Consider the following 14,926-nt stretch of genomic DNA (forward strand, 5'->3'; position numbering starts at 1 on the left):
AAGCGACGAGAGGGATAAGGGAAAAGAGAAGAGGATGAGCAAACAGCGAAGGGGCGGCGGCGCAGAAGCCGAAACGCCAACACGCGAACACACGCGCAGTCATGGGCCTGAGGCAATGCCGAGCTGAGAACGACTTTAGCACTTGGAATGAAGGGATGAAGCATGAGGACGAAGCGGGAATTCCTACGATTCCTAGCAGCTCCTTACAACGCGTACACATCGAGAGACTCTGCGAAACAGCAGCACGCGCTGCGCAGAAAAAAAAAACGAAGGTCAAACGGGCGATTGGAGCGGGCCGAGCCCGCTCACTGCCAGATAGCACGCGCAACAAGACGCATACAGAAAGATAACCAGCAGCAGCATCAGACAGACGCAAACCTATAATGCAAAACAGGCCCGCAACAAAGACACGGGTAAGGAAGAGCGAGGTCGAAGAAGGTGAGCGTGACAAAAGGCGCTGCACTCCTCTCCACGCGCTCCAGAAGTTCGTTGGCCGTCCGGACAGAGAGTCACGTGGGCAGTGTGGAAGGCAAGGGATCGGGTCGGGAGGGAGGATGCCGGTAACACGCGAGACGACGCCACAGAACTTTTGATCGCTGGCGCCCGACGCATTCACCATCAGGGACAGCGGGAGAGATGGTGCACTTAAGCAGGGGTGGCCGGCGCCGCACTACGCGGCGCCGTAACTGATGAGCGAGGCAGTCTCCGTCGTATTCGGCGTGCTCTCCACGTAGTGCATCGGGGCCTCCTCCAAGCACGGGGCTAGGTTTGATATGTCGTCCACGTAGAAGCGATCAAGCTCGCCCTTGTCGAAGAGCTCCATCGACCTCTGCATAATGCGAAAGAGACGGTCAGGGAAGTGGTCTGTCAGCATTCTCGGCGACGCCAGCACCATCTGCACCGCCTTGAAGTCCTGCACGACGGGAATGTACACCTCCTCGCAACGCTGGCAGCCAGGCAAGCACCAGGTGTTGGTGCACACCTCGACAACCTTGACGTAGTGTATCATCAGACTACAGTTGTACAGCTTCTGAGTCTCATACGTCGGCACGAACGAGGTGCTCTGCAGGAATTCACGGAGCGACGCGCTCTCCGCCGAGCGCCTCTGCTGAAAGTCAGCCGAAGTGGATGGGTGGAACGACTTCGCAATCGTGCTGGTGCGCAGGACATTCATGAAGATCATGTTCTTGTTCATAGCCGAGGCGGCCAGAACGTCGAAGATGGCCTCACGGAAGGAGTCAAAGGTGTGTTGCGCCAGACGCGGAATCATATCGTAGCCCATGCACGCTGCCGCCACAAAGCCCTTCTGGTACTCCATCAGCGACTTCGAAACGGTGCCGCCAGGCGGTGCATAGGCGAGACAGCGCAGGCGGTTCCGTAGCACCGTGTGATCAGACCAAAGGATCGCCGACAGAATGAGAGCAACTCCGGCACCGAGCGAGTGCCCCAGCACCACTACCTTTTTCCCAGCAAAGCTGCCGCGCAGAAGCTGCTGCAGAATACCGTGCTCGCAGAGATTGTCGAGCACGTAGTAGGCACACCGCACCATGCCACCGTGTGCATAGTATTCGCTGATAGGCACGTCGGGCGGCGTGTCGCGCAGCGACAGTGTCACGGGCAGCGCGGCAAGGTCCGTGACACAGTCTTCGATTGACATGCTGCCACGGATTGCGATTACGACGGCGTCGCTGCTGCGGTCGTAGGCGACATAGTGCACCGGCTTGAAGACCCTGTTTTCCCAGCTCGTGAGCAGCACATCGGCCTCGGGAATGAGAGTCTCGTGCAGGAGCGCAGCCACGTCGCAAAAGCAGCTCTGACCAATGTGCCGGCCAGGGTGGTGCCGGCAGCACATGCACGGGTCAAAACAGCAGAGTCGCGCAAGGCCTGAGCCGAAATGCTGGAACTCAAAGAGGAGCCATCCGTACGCCGCAATGAAGAACCGACTGTACTGCTGCAGCTCATGCGCCCAGGCGCGCTGTTCAGGTGTGAGGCGCTGCGCCGGCCTGGCCTGGCTCGACAGGCGCTCATGATACCCTTTCGGGTTGGGCCCGTAGTTGACCAGACGAGATAGCAGTCGGCGAGAGCGGCTCTGATAGCCGTGCAAGAGGAGGATGCCCGCGGCAATGTCGCTGGGCACGATGTCGTACCCGCGAAACGCAATGGCGAAGACCTGTGCGAGGTGTATGTAGGCGTCCTCCGCCTGGTTCCACTTCCCGAAGCGGCAGCAGCAAATGCGGAACCGGTTCCACCACGCGTTGGTGTAGTCGCTGCTGCTTTGGTACACGCGTCGTCCGCTAGGATCGAATGCGACGATGAGCAAGGCAATGTAGAGCACACAGTTAATGAGGTCAATCATGATGGCGCCACGCAGCATGTGCCGCGTCGACGCCCGGGTGCAGTAACTGGCCTCGCCGTCAATAATGGCGTGCTTGGCGCCCAGGCAAGAAAGCAGAAAGATCCACGCTATGCAGGCGGTGTTGATGTACAGCAGCTTAGGCACCGCCTTCCGTTTGGAGATCTCAAAGACGCCACCGCGCAGACTGTAGACTGCGGTAAGCAAAAACGGAGCTGCGCCGACAAGGTTCGCGAAGAAAAGTCCCATCATGGCTCGCCCCCACGTGACACTGGCGCCATCGCAGTCGTCGAGGCAGTTGAGTCGAGCGGTGTTCACCCGGCATGCGACGAGGGCGGCGCTGCCAGCGAGCAGCATGGCGTGCAAGACGCTTGAGAAGGCGAAGTCATCGGAGCCGACCCGCCACGCCCGCCCGAGCCACACCAAGGACGGCATCGTTCACCTTGAATCAGCGACCCTCTCCTCTAATCAAGCACTCACAGACGCTGAAGGCAGAAGCAGTTCTGCACGGAGAGAGCCGCTTGCAGGCGTGTAGAAAACATCAGGAAGCGCGCTGCGGCACAATGAGCTGCAACCTCCTTTGTGTGGAGATTCAGCTAACGTCGAAAACCAGGAAGACGAGGGGGGGGGGGGGGGCAGAGCAGCGAGAAATGAGGATGCAGGCATAAGCGCTCAGCCCTGTCAGGAAAGGGGAGCGGGTGCGGCAGGTGCCATTCACGTCTTTGAGATGTATGGAATCCACCGTTTGTGAAGACGGCCGGTACGGGACGGAGAGGACGCGGCCGACAAAGAGCAGCTAGCGGATCCAGGTTCACTTTCTCACCGCAGCACATGCAGTCCTCGCACGAGCAGCCGGGCGTCGCAGGCGAGCAGTGCATCTGGCGCGTGAGCTTACTACGGTGGGGACAGCCTCGCTCGCCGCAGTTCGTTTTCTGATTGATATGGAAAGGGCGTGGGGCTGCAGATATGATGTTCTTATCGTTTCTTGTCTTCACTTGGACCCATTGAGCATGCGTGAAGGAACAGTCGGGAAAAAAAAGAACTTTCCGTTAAAAAGAGGGAGAGAAAGCCGTAAAGTAAAATTAGATGGAAGGCGGGGTCTGTGGGCAGCCGCGCAAGTGGGCGCGAGAGGCGCGAGATGACAAGCACAGATGACAAAGCAAGCCGTGAAGCCAAGGGGATAATAAAAGAGGGTGTGAGAAGAAAAAAGAGGTGGCGATGGTGCACCTCACGTACAGCAGTCGGAAGACACTGCGGTGGGGAGGGCAGCGCAAGAGAAAGTGCAGCTGTGCGCGTGTGCACTCGCTCGTTCGCAGGTTCTTGCACACGCCCTTGCATGGCTCCTCTATACAACCCGTCACACTGCACGCTCTTCCATCTGCTTGCCACTCCATCGCGCAGCTTTCCGTTGTGCCTCGCCCCCTCCCCTTCCCCGAAAACACACACACGCACACACGCACGCAACAAGAAAGGTAAACCTTAACTGCCTGTTTCCTGTGTTATCCCTCCTTCACCGACTGCTGCTGCTTTGGGCTCTCTTCTCCCTCGTGCTCCTTTGCCCGCTGCGTTTCTGTGCGCATACTTCCCGCAAAAGAGGCGGTTGAAGGCTCTGACCCGGCCACCACTTCCCTCACTGTCTACGGTGTTTCAAAACCACTGCCCTCCTCTTCCCCACACATACACATACACACACGCACATACATATATACGTGCACATACAGGTATACAGCAAGTACAGCTCTCACACACGCACGCTGACATAAACGAGGTCGCGTATATGCTGCAATGGAGTAGACGGAGAAGGAGAGGATGGGGACGGGATGGGGTGGGTGGTATTGGTGACTTGCGCTTCGCGCGCTGTCACAGAGCGATACGCAACCCATCTACTTCGCCGTTGAATCTTTTTCCTCTCCTTTGTGCGCGCGCGCGCGTGTGTGTGCCCTCTACTTTGGCTTTCAACGTGTTTTGTTCGTTGCTCTCAGACGGCGGATACGACGTTCTGCGCATGCATGCGCATGTAACCGCGACAGCACTGGCAGTGGAACACATTGCGCTTACAGAAGAGGAGACGAAAATCAGCAATCTTACGTGTGTTCCAGGGTGTACGAACGTCTGTGTACAGATGCGCGCGCGTCTCCACCGCCGACGACAGCAAACTAAAGTCCGTGTCGGAAACATCAAAAGACAGAGAGAGGGGGATGAAAGAGAGGGCGAGGCCCGGTTGAGCAGTGCAAGAGGGCAACAAGAAAGAAAAAGAAGGAGTGGGGGGGGGGACACACACGCATACAGAAATAAAACCGAAGACAGTAACGACGGCCTATCCACCCACAGAGAGGGGGATGCACGCACGCGCACACGTGCACGCGCAGGCACGCGCGCACTGGTATCGAAGAAGTCCCGAGAGACAGAAAATCAGTGGGGGAGAGAGAAGGAGAGAAAAGTAAACCCAAGATGAACATGTTCATTCAAAAGACCCCCAACGCACACGCACAGACACAGAGGGGGGAGGGGGGAGACAAGAGGCGAGATGGCACCGCGAGGGAAGCAAATACCAAACTAAAACGAAAAAGAGCGGGCAGTAAGAAACGCATGGAGAGTAGAAAAAGAAAGAAACACTACAGCAAAAGGAAGGGAGAACAAGACAGAGAGAGCACGCCCAGCCCCAAACCATGCGAGAGAGAAGTAAGCAGCGCACGCGCTCGCACAGAGAAAACACGAAAACAAGGATGAAGTACAGAGAGAGATAGACGCAAGGTGGTAGAACACACAATAGGAAGCCATTGCGGTAATCCTTCAAGCATGGTGGGGGCGTGACGGAATTTCGAGGCACTCAAGAGCGAGTGGAGTGCGACCACATGTAAGAAGAATAGGAAAGTTCACGTACCAGCATGGGTGTCGAATTGAAAAGCAAGGCAATCAGCAGCTGATGAAAAAAAGGGTAAGGCGGTAGATGGCCCACAGAACACATATGCAAAGGATTTTGATGCCTCCCTTTCGCCCTGATTCCAAGAGGGGCAGAGGGGAAGGGGTTTCTACTGCTCACACTTGCCCCCGTCCCCACAATCCGGTTCGCGGTGCCACACGCCATCTGGTACTCTTGCGCAAAGAAAAAAAAGACGAGAGATCAAGGTGGAAAGGAGAGAAGACCTGCGAGGCTGTCCAGGCGGATGCGTTGATACCGAGTGCCCTCCCTACCCCCAAAAGTCAGCACAGGGATACATTCGCAACGATGTATTGTGGTGAGGGAGGGGCGAAAACGAAAAAAAGGACCGAGCTGTAAGGAAGGCGGATGCTTGTTTGAGGGCAATGAGTTCCCTCCTTCAACCTTTCCCACACCGGTGAACCTCCAGGTAGCATCTTCTTTGTTGCCCTGGCCCCTGCACCACTGCCTGTGCGACGCACTGCCCAATAATGGGCAACAATGACACGGAGAACGACCAAGTTCTGCCGTAGAAGGAACACCTCAACGAAACAACGAGAGCAGAGAGCGCATCAAGCGTGAAACGCGTTTAGGCCATGGCAAGCGGGAAAAAGAGGAGGCAACGCCGACCACGCGAGAGAGAGAGCGACACGCGAGCAGCCGTGAAAAAGAGGAAGAGCGCGAGGCTGAGCCTCGTCTGCCGCAAGTAGATTCCGCTCTTCAGTCTGGGTATCTTTTTTTTCCCTTTACTGTCTCCTGCGAGTGCTGTCATGCAAGAAGTGAAATCCCCGGCCGAGCGTGCGATGCAAGGGTTCGAGATGGTCTGGAGAAGGGGGACGGGGTCGCGCAGCAATAGAGAAGAAATGCAGTGAGTCAGACGAAGCTGACGAAAGCGGCGACGTAAAAGAACGAAAGACGGTAGCAAAGAAAAAATGTGAGAAACAAGAGCAGTAGCACAACAAAAAAAAAATGACCCAGCACCGACAAAACAAAAGGAGGTCACCGGATGGTGCGAAATACGTGCGCAGCTTCCACAAGCACCTGCACAGAGAGAGAGAGAGACAGGCTAAAGGGCCGGATAGACAACGAAAGAAAAAAAAAGAGATATGAGCATGTATCGTGATGAGCATAAAGGGAAGTGGCTGAGAAAGATCAGCGGTTCAGATCGCGAACTCTCCCTCTTTCGGTATCTGCCACAATCTTTCTAGCATCAGATGCGCATTTCGTTTTTCGTGAGACATCTGAACCTCCTCTTCAGCCCTACCTGTGTACGCCCACCTCTTTCTCTCTCCTTTTCTGTGCGTGCGAGAGTGCCTCGGCGCGCATAATGCCTTTCGATTTGCGTACGATTCTTCCCTGCTTACGGTGAGCACCTCGTTTATTAGTGAATTCCGCTGCACATGATGATTTGCAGACTGGTTGCTGCAGCGTCTCCGGATAGGGTGTGCAAAATACAAGCTGGACTCGCGAATGGGCGGCACCCACATCTATGTGTGAGTGTACGCATATGTATATGCATATACATATGGTTATTTGTATTGATATATGTGCGTCAAACGCGTACGCACGTGCATCACAGTGCCCATATATACATGCACGCATATATACATATGTATGCATGTGTGTGTCTTTCGGGGGGCAGGCGGGGAGGGGGGTTCAAATCACACGCACGCAGGAGGGAAAGAGCAGAGACTCTCCATCCTTTTTCTTTTGCGTCAACGGTCACCGTCACATGCATCAGCACATGCACACACACGCACGCGCACGCGAAAAAAAAAATGGCAAACCAAACAAGCCGAAGAGCCAACGCTAACGATGACACGAACAAAAAGGGCAGAGGGTGAGACCCGTCATGCGAAGAAAAAGAAATAGGTGGTACGCCCGTCAAGCAAGCAACAGAAAAATATGCAAATCACACACTGAACCCCTACGTGTCCCCCGCCGCTCTGCGCCCTCGCCTCAAAGGGTCGCTTCTTTTCGCCCACCCGAGAGTGCGTGGTGATTAAGCGAGGAGGTGTTAAAAAGAACACGACAATAAATAAAGAAATAAATAGAAGGCATCGACGCACTGAGCGACGCACGCACACGCACACGCATGAGGAAAGAGTGCGTGAGGGGCACCCGGATTCGTGACGGGTGGAAGAGAATGCGAATTGATCACACACAACAGCAACGAAAAAAGTACGGCAGAGCGAATAAACGGTGCAAACCGGAAACCAACAAAAAAAAAGACGCACCTCTCCGCAGCCCCGACAACCGTACATAATGACCATTTTCTTTCCCGTAGCCGTGCTGCGCCGTGCGGATCATGTCCGTCGGCTGCTGCTTCCTCCACAGAGCATGGAGGTGAAGGTTTGCTCTACGCTTTCTTTCCCTTCACATGGCAGACTAATTTGGCGATTACAACGTCGACAAAAGAGGTGGGAGAGATTCAAAACGAAAAAAAAAGAACGGGCAAAGGGGCGTGGAACAGGAGGAGCCGGTGACGTGCTCGCGGGGAAGCATACCAAAGAAGAACGGTACACTCGGAAAAAGAGTAGTACCGCGCGCCACCTTTCAATATGGTAAAGTTACGCACAGTATTTCTTCGGTTCTCCGTCTTTCTCAGATGCCGCCCTGCCGCGCGCTTAGCACGATCTACTACAGTAAAATCATCCTCTGCTGCCCACTCTGCGCTATCACCTCTCTGTCTCCCTCCCACGCGCGCGAACGAGCTCTCCATGAGGTGCGCCGCCAATATGGAAAAACCGATGAGGAACAAAAAAAAGGAGCGAACAACCGCAAGCGTGCACATGGAGTTCAAGTGCACGAGAAAAAGCTCTGCGACGAAAAACATCAACCAAAATGCTCTATCTGGTAGCGACCACCCATCGGCAGCTGAGAATCTAGCTCAACCCGAAGCCGGAGAAAAAAAACGATGAAAACGAATGTACACTGTCATAGTGCCCGAAAGCGGCAGAAACCAAGAAGAAAGGGGCACCCGTCATGCATCTACTCCTTCGCCCTGCACACCACCGCCACAAATCACGGTGACAGCCAGGCCAAATAATAGAAAGAAAGAGAGCACAAAAATAAACCATATGTGGAACATCACACACACACATACACGAAGCCATCCAGAGGAACACGAGAGAAGACCGCTCTTCGGGACCTCAGTAGAAAAAAGTCAGAGGTGTCAGTGATAGAGAAGGACTGAAGTAAACGAGGGGATGATGAGCGGGAGACGAATCAACGAAGCTGAAAGAGGCCGATGGCTGATGGACAACAAGAGAGGGAGTCCGATACACAGCGCACAAATGTTCTCTTTCGTGCATTCTCGCCGCGCCCATTCTCTGCCACAGAACGTGGGCCAACCTCCACTCTACTCCCGCCCACCCAGGGCTCGCCACAGGCCTCCACCACCGCGTGTGGGGCGAAGCAGCGCTTCACACGCGCGCTACAAAAATGCCAACACAGTCATTTCAGAACGGCCTGCGCCTCAAACTCCGCCCACCGCCCCGCGCTGCGCAGGTCGCCTCACAGCCGCTTCCCTCACCAGTGGGCCGTGTGAGGGCCCGGGGCGAGACAGTCGTTCAAGTGCCGTGGGCACCCTGCCCATCACGTGGATGGGCACAGACCTGTTCACAGTCGCAGGTCGCCCCGACGCCACGCCGTCCAGGGCACGGCCGCCCACATCAGCAGGGATGCATCGCACTCGCCTCCCCCCTACGTCGTAGGCACCTGGCCCGGTCACCACCTCAAGTGGTTCGGCATTTGGCAGGGATATAGGAGGGCTGCTTTGGCCTCCTCCACCCACACAGAGGGTGCGGGGCCGCTGGGCCCTGAGATGCCACGCGCGGAGGTGTGTCTCCCCCGTCATACGTGAACACAAACGACAGGAATGGAGGGAATCAAACGTGCGAAGAAGCAAGAGGCGGGTGGGGATGGTGGCGGTAGAGGACGTTGGAAGAAGATGAGCACAGACACAGAGAAAAAAAAAGAATAGGGTGAGCAGAAGACAGAAGGGCAGGGGGCAGAGCGAAGCGAAAGGAACAATGAGAAGAAGAGAGATACAAGAAGAGCAGTCGCTCGCCACTGCGTGCTATTGTGTGTGTGTGTGAGAGAGGGAGGAAGGGGGCGGGATGGCTGGCGAGAAGTTTGTGTGTAGGTCAGCATGCTTTAGCTCTGGCTGGCGAGTATACATGCACTTTTCTTTCGTTCTGCGTGCTCTTGATACATTCTGCCTTTCGCTTCGTCCACCTCATGCCTTTTCTGTGTGTGAGTGCGTGTACGCCTCCCCGTTCGACTTTTTTTTGCCTCCCCTCCCCTCCTCCCCTCGTACTTCCGTTTTTTTTTTCGTTGTGTACAGTCGCTTCTTCCCGTCTGCTGGGCGGCGCTTAGGAGGCGTCAGGATGAGGTGCGGGGATGGGGTCTGCATATTGAAAGGTAGAGGGCTCTGTTCGTGGGCCACAGCGGTGACACCGGACGCCAAAGATTCGAGGGGTTGCGAACTGAGACCGGGAAGGTGAATGCACGTCGAAGGGCAAGGTCAAGAGGAGGAAGGGGAGACGAATGGAGGCCGGAAGGACGAAAATGAAAAAGAAGACGGCTGGCCGATGAAGGCGCAGGAAGGCGCGCAGCAAAGAACGGAAGAGAGGACGAGAAGAGGAAAGCTGCGACAAAAACCACGTGCAACGTAACGGACGGGCAAAAAAAAAGGTTCAGGAGTTCGGCGCAGATGATGGTTGCGGTGGAAACGTGCGCGAGATGAGGCGGAAAAGACGGCAGGTATGCCCAACCCGAGCAGAAACGAAGTGGAGGGGAAGCCGCTAAGTGTGCGGACGGCGAGCACGCACAACCCGGAAAAATGATGAGCCTTGCATGGTGGTAGATATGAAACGAGAAGAACTGACATGCGCAGACACCAGAGCACCTATACACACGATCGTACCCCTGTCAATCCTTCACGGATGACAGTCGCGTGCAAAAGGTCGCTCTCCTTCTGTTGTTGTCCCCTGCAGCAGCTTGCACATGCGCCGCGCCGCCGTTGGTTCTCGCGTCCCTCCCACTCCTGTGCACTTCACAGTGCAGGTCTCCACAGCCACAGACGCTAGAGGTGTGTTGCTGTGTGCGTACCCGCGGTGAAAGAACGGGGCGTAGTCCAACAAACTCGCGTCACCACCCCTCTTTCTTGCGCTCGCAACTGCCTCTACAAAAAGGTCGTCATGAGGCGCGCAAAGGCAAAATGGGGAGACGGGGGGGAGGCGGAAAAGAAATGGCTGCAGGAAGCGGGGAGGGTGTGCGGCCACTGGCGATGTCGGCGATGAGGGCTCATCTGCAGGTCATCGAGGGCAAAAGCCAGGGAAGAAGGACATTCGGTACAATGGCAATGGCCACCGCCCCGGTGATACAACAATGAGCAAAAAAAAAATCGAAAACGCTGAAACAAGCAAACAACGACGACCACAAACACATAGGTATGAATATTACTGAAGACGTTGAAACAAATGTATAGATCAAGCGATGGAGGGGCAGTGAGGGGAGGGTGCGGGGCCGCGGGTGTCACCCAGGATGGAGAATGGAACAAGCAAAAGCATAACTGTAGACGCGCAGCTCGCGCTTCGCAACAGTCCCTCGCACGCTCCGTCCATGAGGCTCAAATGCACAGCAATCGTCACCCCCTCCCTCCACACACACAGAGAAAGAAAGGCCCACGGGTCCACAGGCGCACAACGACCGAACACAAACATACAAGGCCTCTCTTCTAGTGTGTCTTGATGACACTCATGGGGAGGGCCACCCAGCCGCAAAGAATGGAAAAGCGAGAAAGCCTGCAGAAGGTGCGAGGGGCAGGTAGGCAAGCAGGCAGACAACATTCGCACAAGCGAACGCGTGAATTACACAGGGCTGCGGTGCACTCGATGCACGAATGCGGTCGTCTTGGGGTGGGTGAGTAGGCGTGTGTGTGTGTGTGAGAGAGTGTGTATGCCCTGCAGTTTGTACACCGCGATTATGCCCATATGCGCGACGCAACCTTGAGCCACAGCAATCCTCACGCCTTTATTTCCTGTGTCTGTGTATTTGTGTGTATGTGTGTATGTGTGGCTGCACACTGATGCAAGTGTGCGGGGACGCACTTCTGTGCGCTCGAGTGCATCTGCTGAACGACAAAACATCAAACCTAAAGAGAGCAGACGGGGGAAAGCGGGGGTCATGCGTGTAATGCAGGGCCTACAGAGAGTCCGGGTCACATTGGTTGAGGCCAGCAAATACAAGGCAAACAAGCAAAGCCATCACTTACCCCTCCGAACTCAGCGATTCATTGTCACCTCTTCGAACGTCTCGCTGGACCTCTCCCACCTGACCTCGCGTTTGCTATCAATCCCTAGGGAAAGAGGACGCCCACACTGAAGCAAAAAAAAAACGCCAGAGAGGGTCTAAGGAAGAGGAAGGCAGGGCGAGGAAGAAACTGAGTCACGCATGAATTCGTTACACATACGTCTTCTCACCCAACAGAGAGTACGGGTTGTGACAGAAGCGCGAGCTGTAGCTCACGTCACTGCTGCTGCGCGGCAGGGATGAGTCCGAGGAGTCGCAGCCGATCGGCCGGGGGACCGCCGCCGGGGAAGCACGAGAGGGCATCACTGCCGCCACGTCCCACTGCAACCCACCGCAGGACCGACTTGGTGTGTTGGTCACAGACTCCTCGGAGGAGGAGATGAACTGGGGCACCTGGGATGGGCTAAACGACTCCAGCGACATCTTTCGTGTCGCATTCATCATGTCTGCAGCATTAAGCGGAGCGACGGGTATGCGAGAGGAGCGCGCAGAAGCGTTCGTCGGACTGTTGGTAGCAAATTCGGTGGGGATGCTGTGGGACCGAGAAGCGTTCATACGGTGCCTCTTTGACTTGACGGCGTCGTTGATCAGCTTCCCCATTAGCGGGATGCCACGGCACTGGTGGAAGGCACAGGTGTTGTGCACCGCGAGCAGTGCAGCCTCTGCAGCGCCTTGCTCGGCAAAGGTGATGAAGACGATGCGGCGGCGCTCCGTTGCGTCGATCAGCGGGGCTGTGTCGTTGTGCATCGTCACCTTCCTCACAGAACCGTAGGGACTCACAAGACGGACGAGATCCTCCTCGGCGACCTCCAGCGGCACGTTGCGCAGGAACAGCTTGTTCATCTTCAGCCGCTCCTGCCCAGCTGGTGTGTCGTCGTGCTGCTGCTTCGCCCACTGCACAGACACCGTCTTGCCCAGCAGCGGCATGCCGTGGGCGTCACGCATCGCGCGCAGCGCCTCCTCGTGCTCCTCGTAGCGCACAAACGCCGTTCCAAGGCTCTGGCCACTGTAGATGTCGCGCATCACCATCGACGAGGTGATCTTGCCGAAGGCGGAGAAGATCTCGCGCAGACGGTTGTCGTCCACCTCGCGCGGCAGGTAGCGGACGAAGAGGTTCGTGCTGCTCGGCGTGTAGAACTGCATCTGCGTAGGGCAGCGGGACGAGCGCATGGCAATGATGGGGCTGTTCTGCATGGTGGGCGGTCGGGTTCTGTGAATGAAGATGTACTTCGTGCGCAAGAAAGGGAGATAAAGCGGAAAAGAGAAACGAGTGAATACACAAACAGAGCCAGAGATCTCAGTAACAAGAAATGGAAAGAAAAAGCGAGAAGTTACTCGAAATCACTGTTGAGTAGCTTAAAGAGGGGTCGGCGAGGCACAAGTACGCAGACGTGCGCCAGCACACGCACAGGAGGGAAGACACGTCGAAAGAGAAATGGAAAGGAATAAGCAAAACAACAAAATCCCAGGGAAAATAAAATGTGTGAAACACAAAAAAAAAGGAAAACGAAGAGAAGCCCAAGAGGAAGCGTGAAAGATAGGACAAGAATGAGAGAGATGAAACTGCAGACGTTGTACTCCACAGCAATGCATGCACAAATACCGAAGCGACGCACAGGCACGAAGGAGATGTAGAAAGAAAAGAAAAAAACGGGGAGACACTCGAAACAGTGAGTGCCACGGAAAGAAAAGAGTTGTGGAGACCCCCCCCCCGCGAGAAACGAAAGAAAAAAGCAGAAGTGAAGTGTTGTAAAATGTGACAGCAGGTTAGAATAGCGCACTCACACACAGACACAGATAGAGACCGACAGAGAGGGAGAGGGAGGAGAAAACAATATAGCGAGAGAAACAAGCGAATAAGAGCGCACGAGCAGAGCACACCAACTTCTCAACAAGATACAGCGGGTCACACGTCAGGGAGAGAGTGAGAGGTGATATCTGTCAAGACCACTCAAGAAACAAAGTAGCAAGAGAGAAGGTAGAGGTGATGAGAAAACAGGATATATATATATATATCAGCGATAGATGGAGAGGGAACACACAGACACGGGAAGAAAAAAAAGAAAATAAACACGGCGCGGAGACTACCAGATACGAATGAATGATAATGATGTGTGATGCCACAAAGCCGCAGTAGCCAAAGGAAAGGGGAAAAACTGGGGAAAACAAATAGGAAGATACCGTCAGCAGAAAAAATGCAAAACAAAAAACACGAAAGCACAGAAAACCAACAGCTGTTTTTTTTTTTTTGGGTGTGAGAAAGGGGAGGAGGAGAGAGGGAAGGGGGAAAAGGAAAGAAAAAGAAGGGCGATGTGTACTTGTTTTCGGTTTTGGTTATCGGCGTTTTTTCCCCTTGTGTGTCTGTTTTCTTTTTTCTTTTTTGCTTCGTAAAGGAAGAAAAACGACAGGCAGAGGGGAGAGAGAAAGGATGATACAAATATGTGAAGGAGGGGAAGCGAAGGATGAATGATTTTGGGTATACGTTTTTACGACTACAAAAAAAAAGGTGCACAAGAACGCACAGAGCCACGGCGAAAAAAAAAAGAAGCGAAGGTGTGACGAAGGTCTAAGGGAGTAAAAGAGAACGAGCCCTCACAACAGAAGAACGCGCACCAGGGAGGGGAAGGGAAGCGAAGGAGAGAAAAAAAGAACTGAAGAAAATGTACAAGCAAGCAAAAAAAAAAAGAAAATAGCCAAAGTGGAAGAGAAGGAAAAAAAAGATAAACGTGAAGGAACACCGGAGAAGAGGCGGCGTGTAACAAATGCCGATCGGAGAGGTCAAGGAAGTGTGGGTCGGAATGGCGGAGATAGAGAGAGAGGAGGGACAAGGGGGACGAGGGCAGGGGAGAGACAGAAAACAAGAAGAAAACAGAAAACAAAATGAGAAGAGTTTGAAAGCAGGTTTTAAAAAGAAAAAGACGCTGTTTGGAAAAGAGCGAGAGAGTGAGGAGAGAAAAACGCACAAATAATACGTGTTACGGGAGAAGCCGCGAGAGAGAACAGAGGTTATCGATCGTCAGTTCGATGTCTTTCGCTGTTCGTCCTCCGCTCTCTGTTATGAGGAGTTGAACTCGTTGTGCTCCTTCTCACCGGTTGAGAAGGTCGTATCCGTTTCCTCCTGAGTTTGCCTTCTTCCTCAGGTCTTTTTGTTTGGTTGGTTCGTCTCTCCTCCTGCGTCCGCTGATTTATTTCCCGTTCGTCCACTGTTCAATTCTTTGTGTTTTCCGTTATTCGCTCTGCTGAGCCGACGTTCCCTCGTCCGATGTCGTCGTCGCCCCTGTTTAAGCCTTGGCTGTAAATTGCTCTTTGCTATGCGTCCTTGCGAGCGTCGAAGG

The 14,926-nt window shown here is 54.5% G+C and overlaps 2 protein-coding genes across 2 annotated transcripts; both read right to left on the reverse strand.

Annotated features, from left to right (window-relative positions):
• Window positions 1–670: 670 nt before the first annotated feature.
• Window positions 671–2,788, reverse strand: LINJ_18_0160 (conserved hypothetical protein; the record flags this gene model as incomplete). Its single annotated transcript, XM_001464796.1, has 1 exon — window positions 671–2,788. One exon carries the CDS (start codon window positions 2,786–2,788, stop codon window positions 671–673), a length of 2,118 nt encoding a protein of 705 aa, XP_001464833.1.
• An 8,953-nt stretch (window positions 2,789–11,741) lies between these two features.
• Window positions 11,742–12,785, reverse strand: LINJ_18_0170 (hypothetical protein, unknown function; the record flags this gene model as incomplete). Its single annotated transcript, XM_001464797.1, has 1 exon — window positions 11,742–12,785. The coding sequence occupies one exon, from the start codon at window positions 12,783–12,785 to the stop codon at window positions 11,742–11,744; it is 1,044 nt and encodes a 347-aa protein (XP_001464834.1).
• Window positions 12,786–14,926: the final 2,141 nt, after the last annotated feature.

This window comes from Leishmania infantum, chromosome 18 (genome assembly GCF_000002875.2).
Source record: "Leishmania infantum JPCM5 genome chromosome 18".
Lineage (NCBI taxonomy): Eukaryota > Euglenozoa > Kinetoplastea > Trypanosomatida > Trypanosomatidae > Leishmania > Leishmania infantum.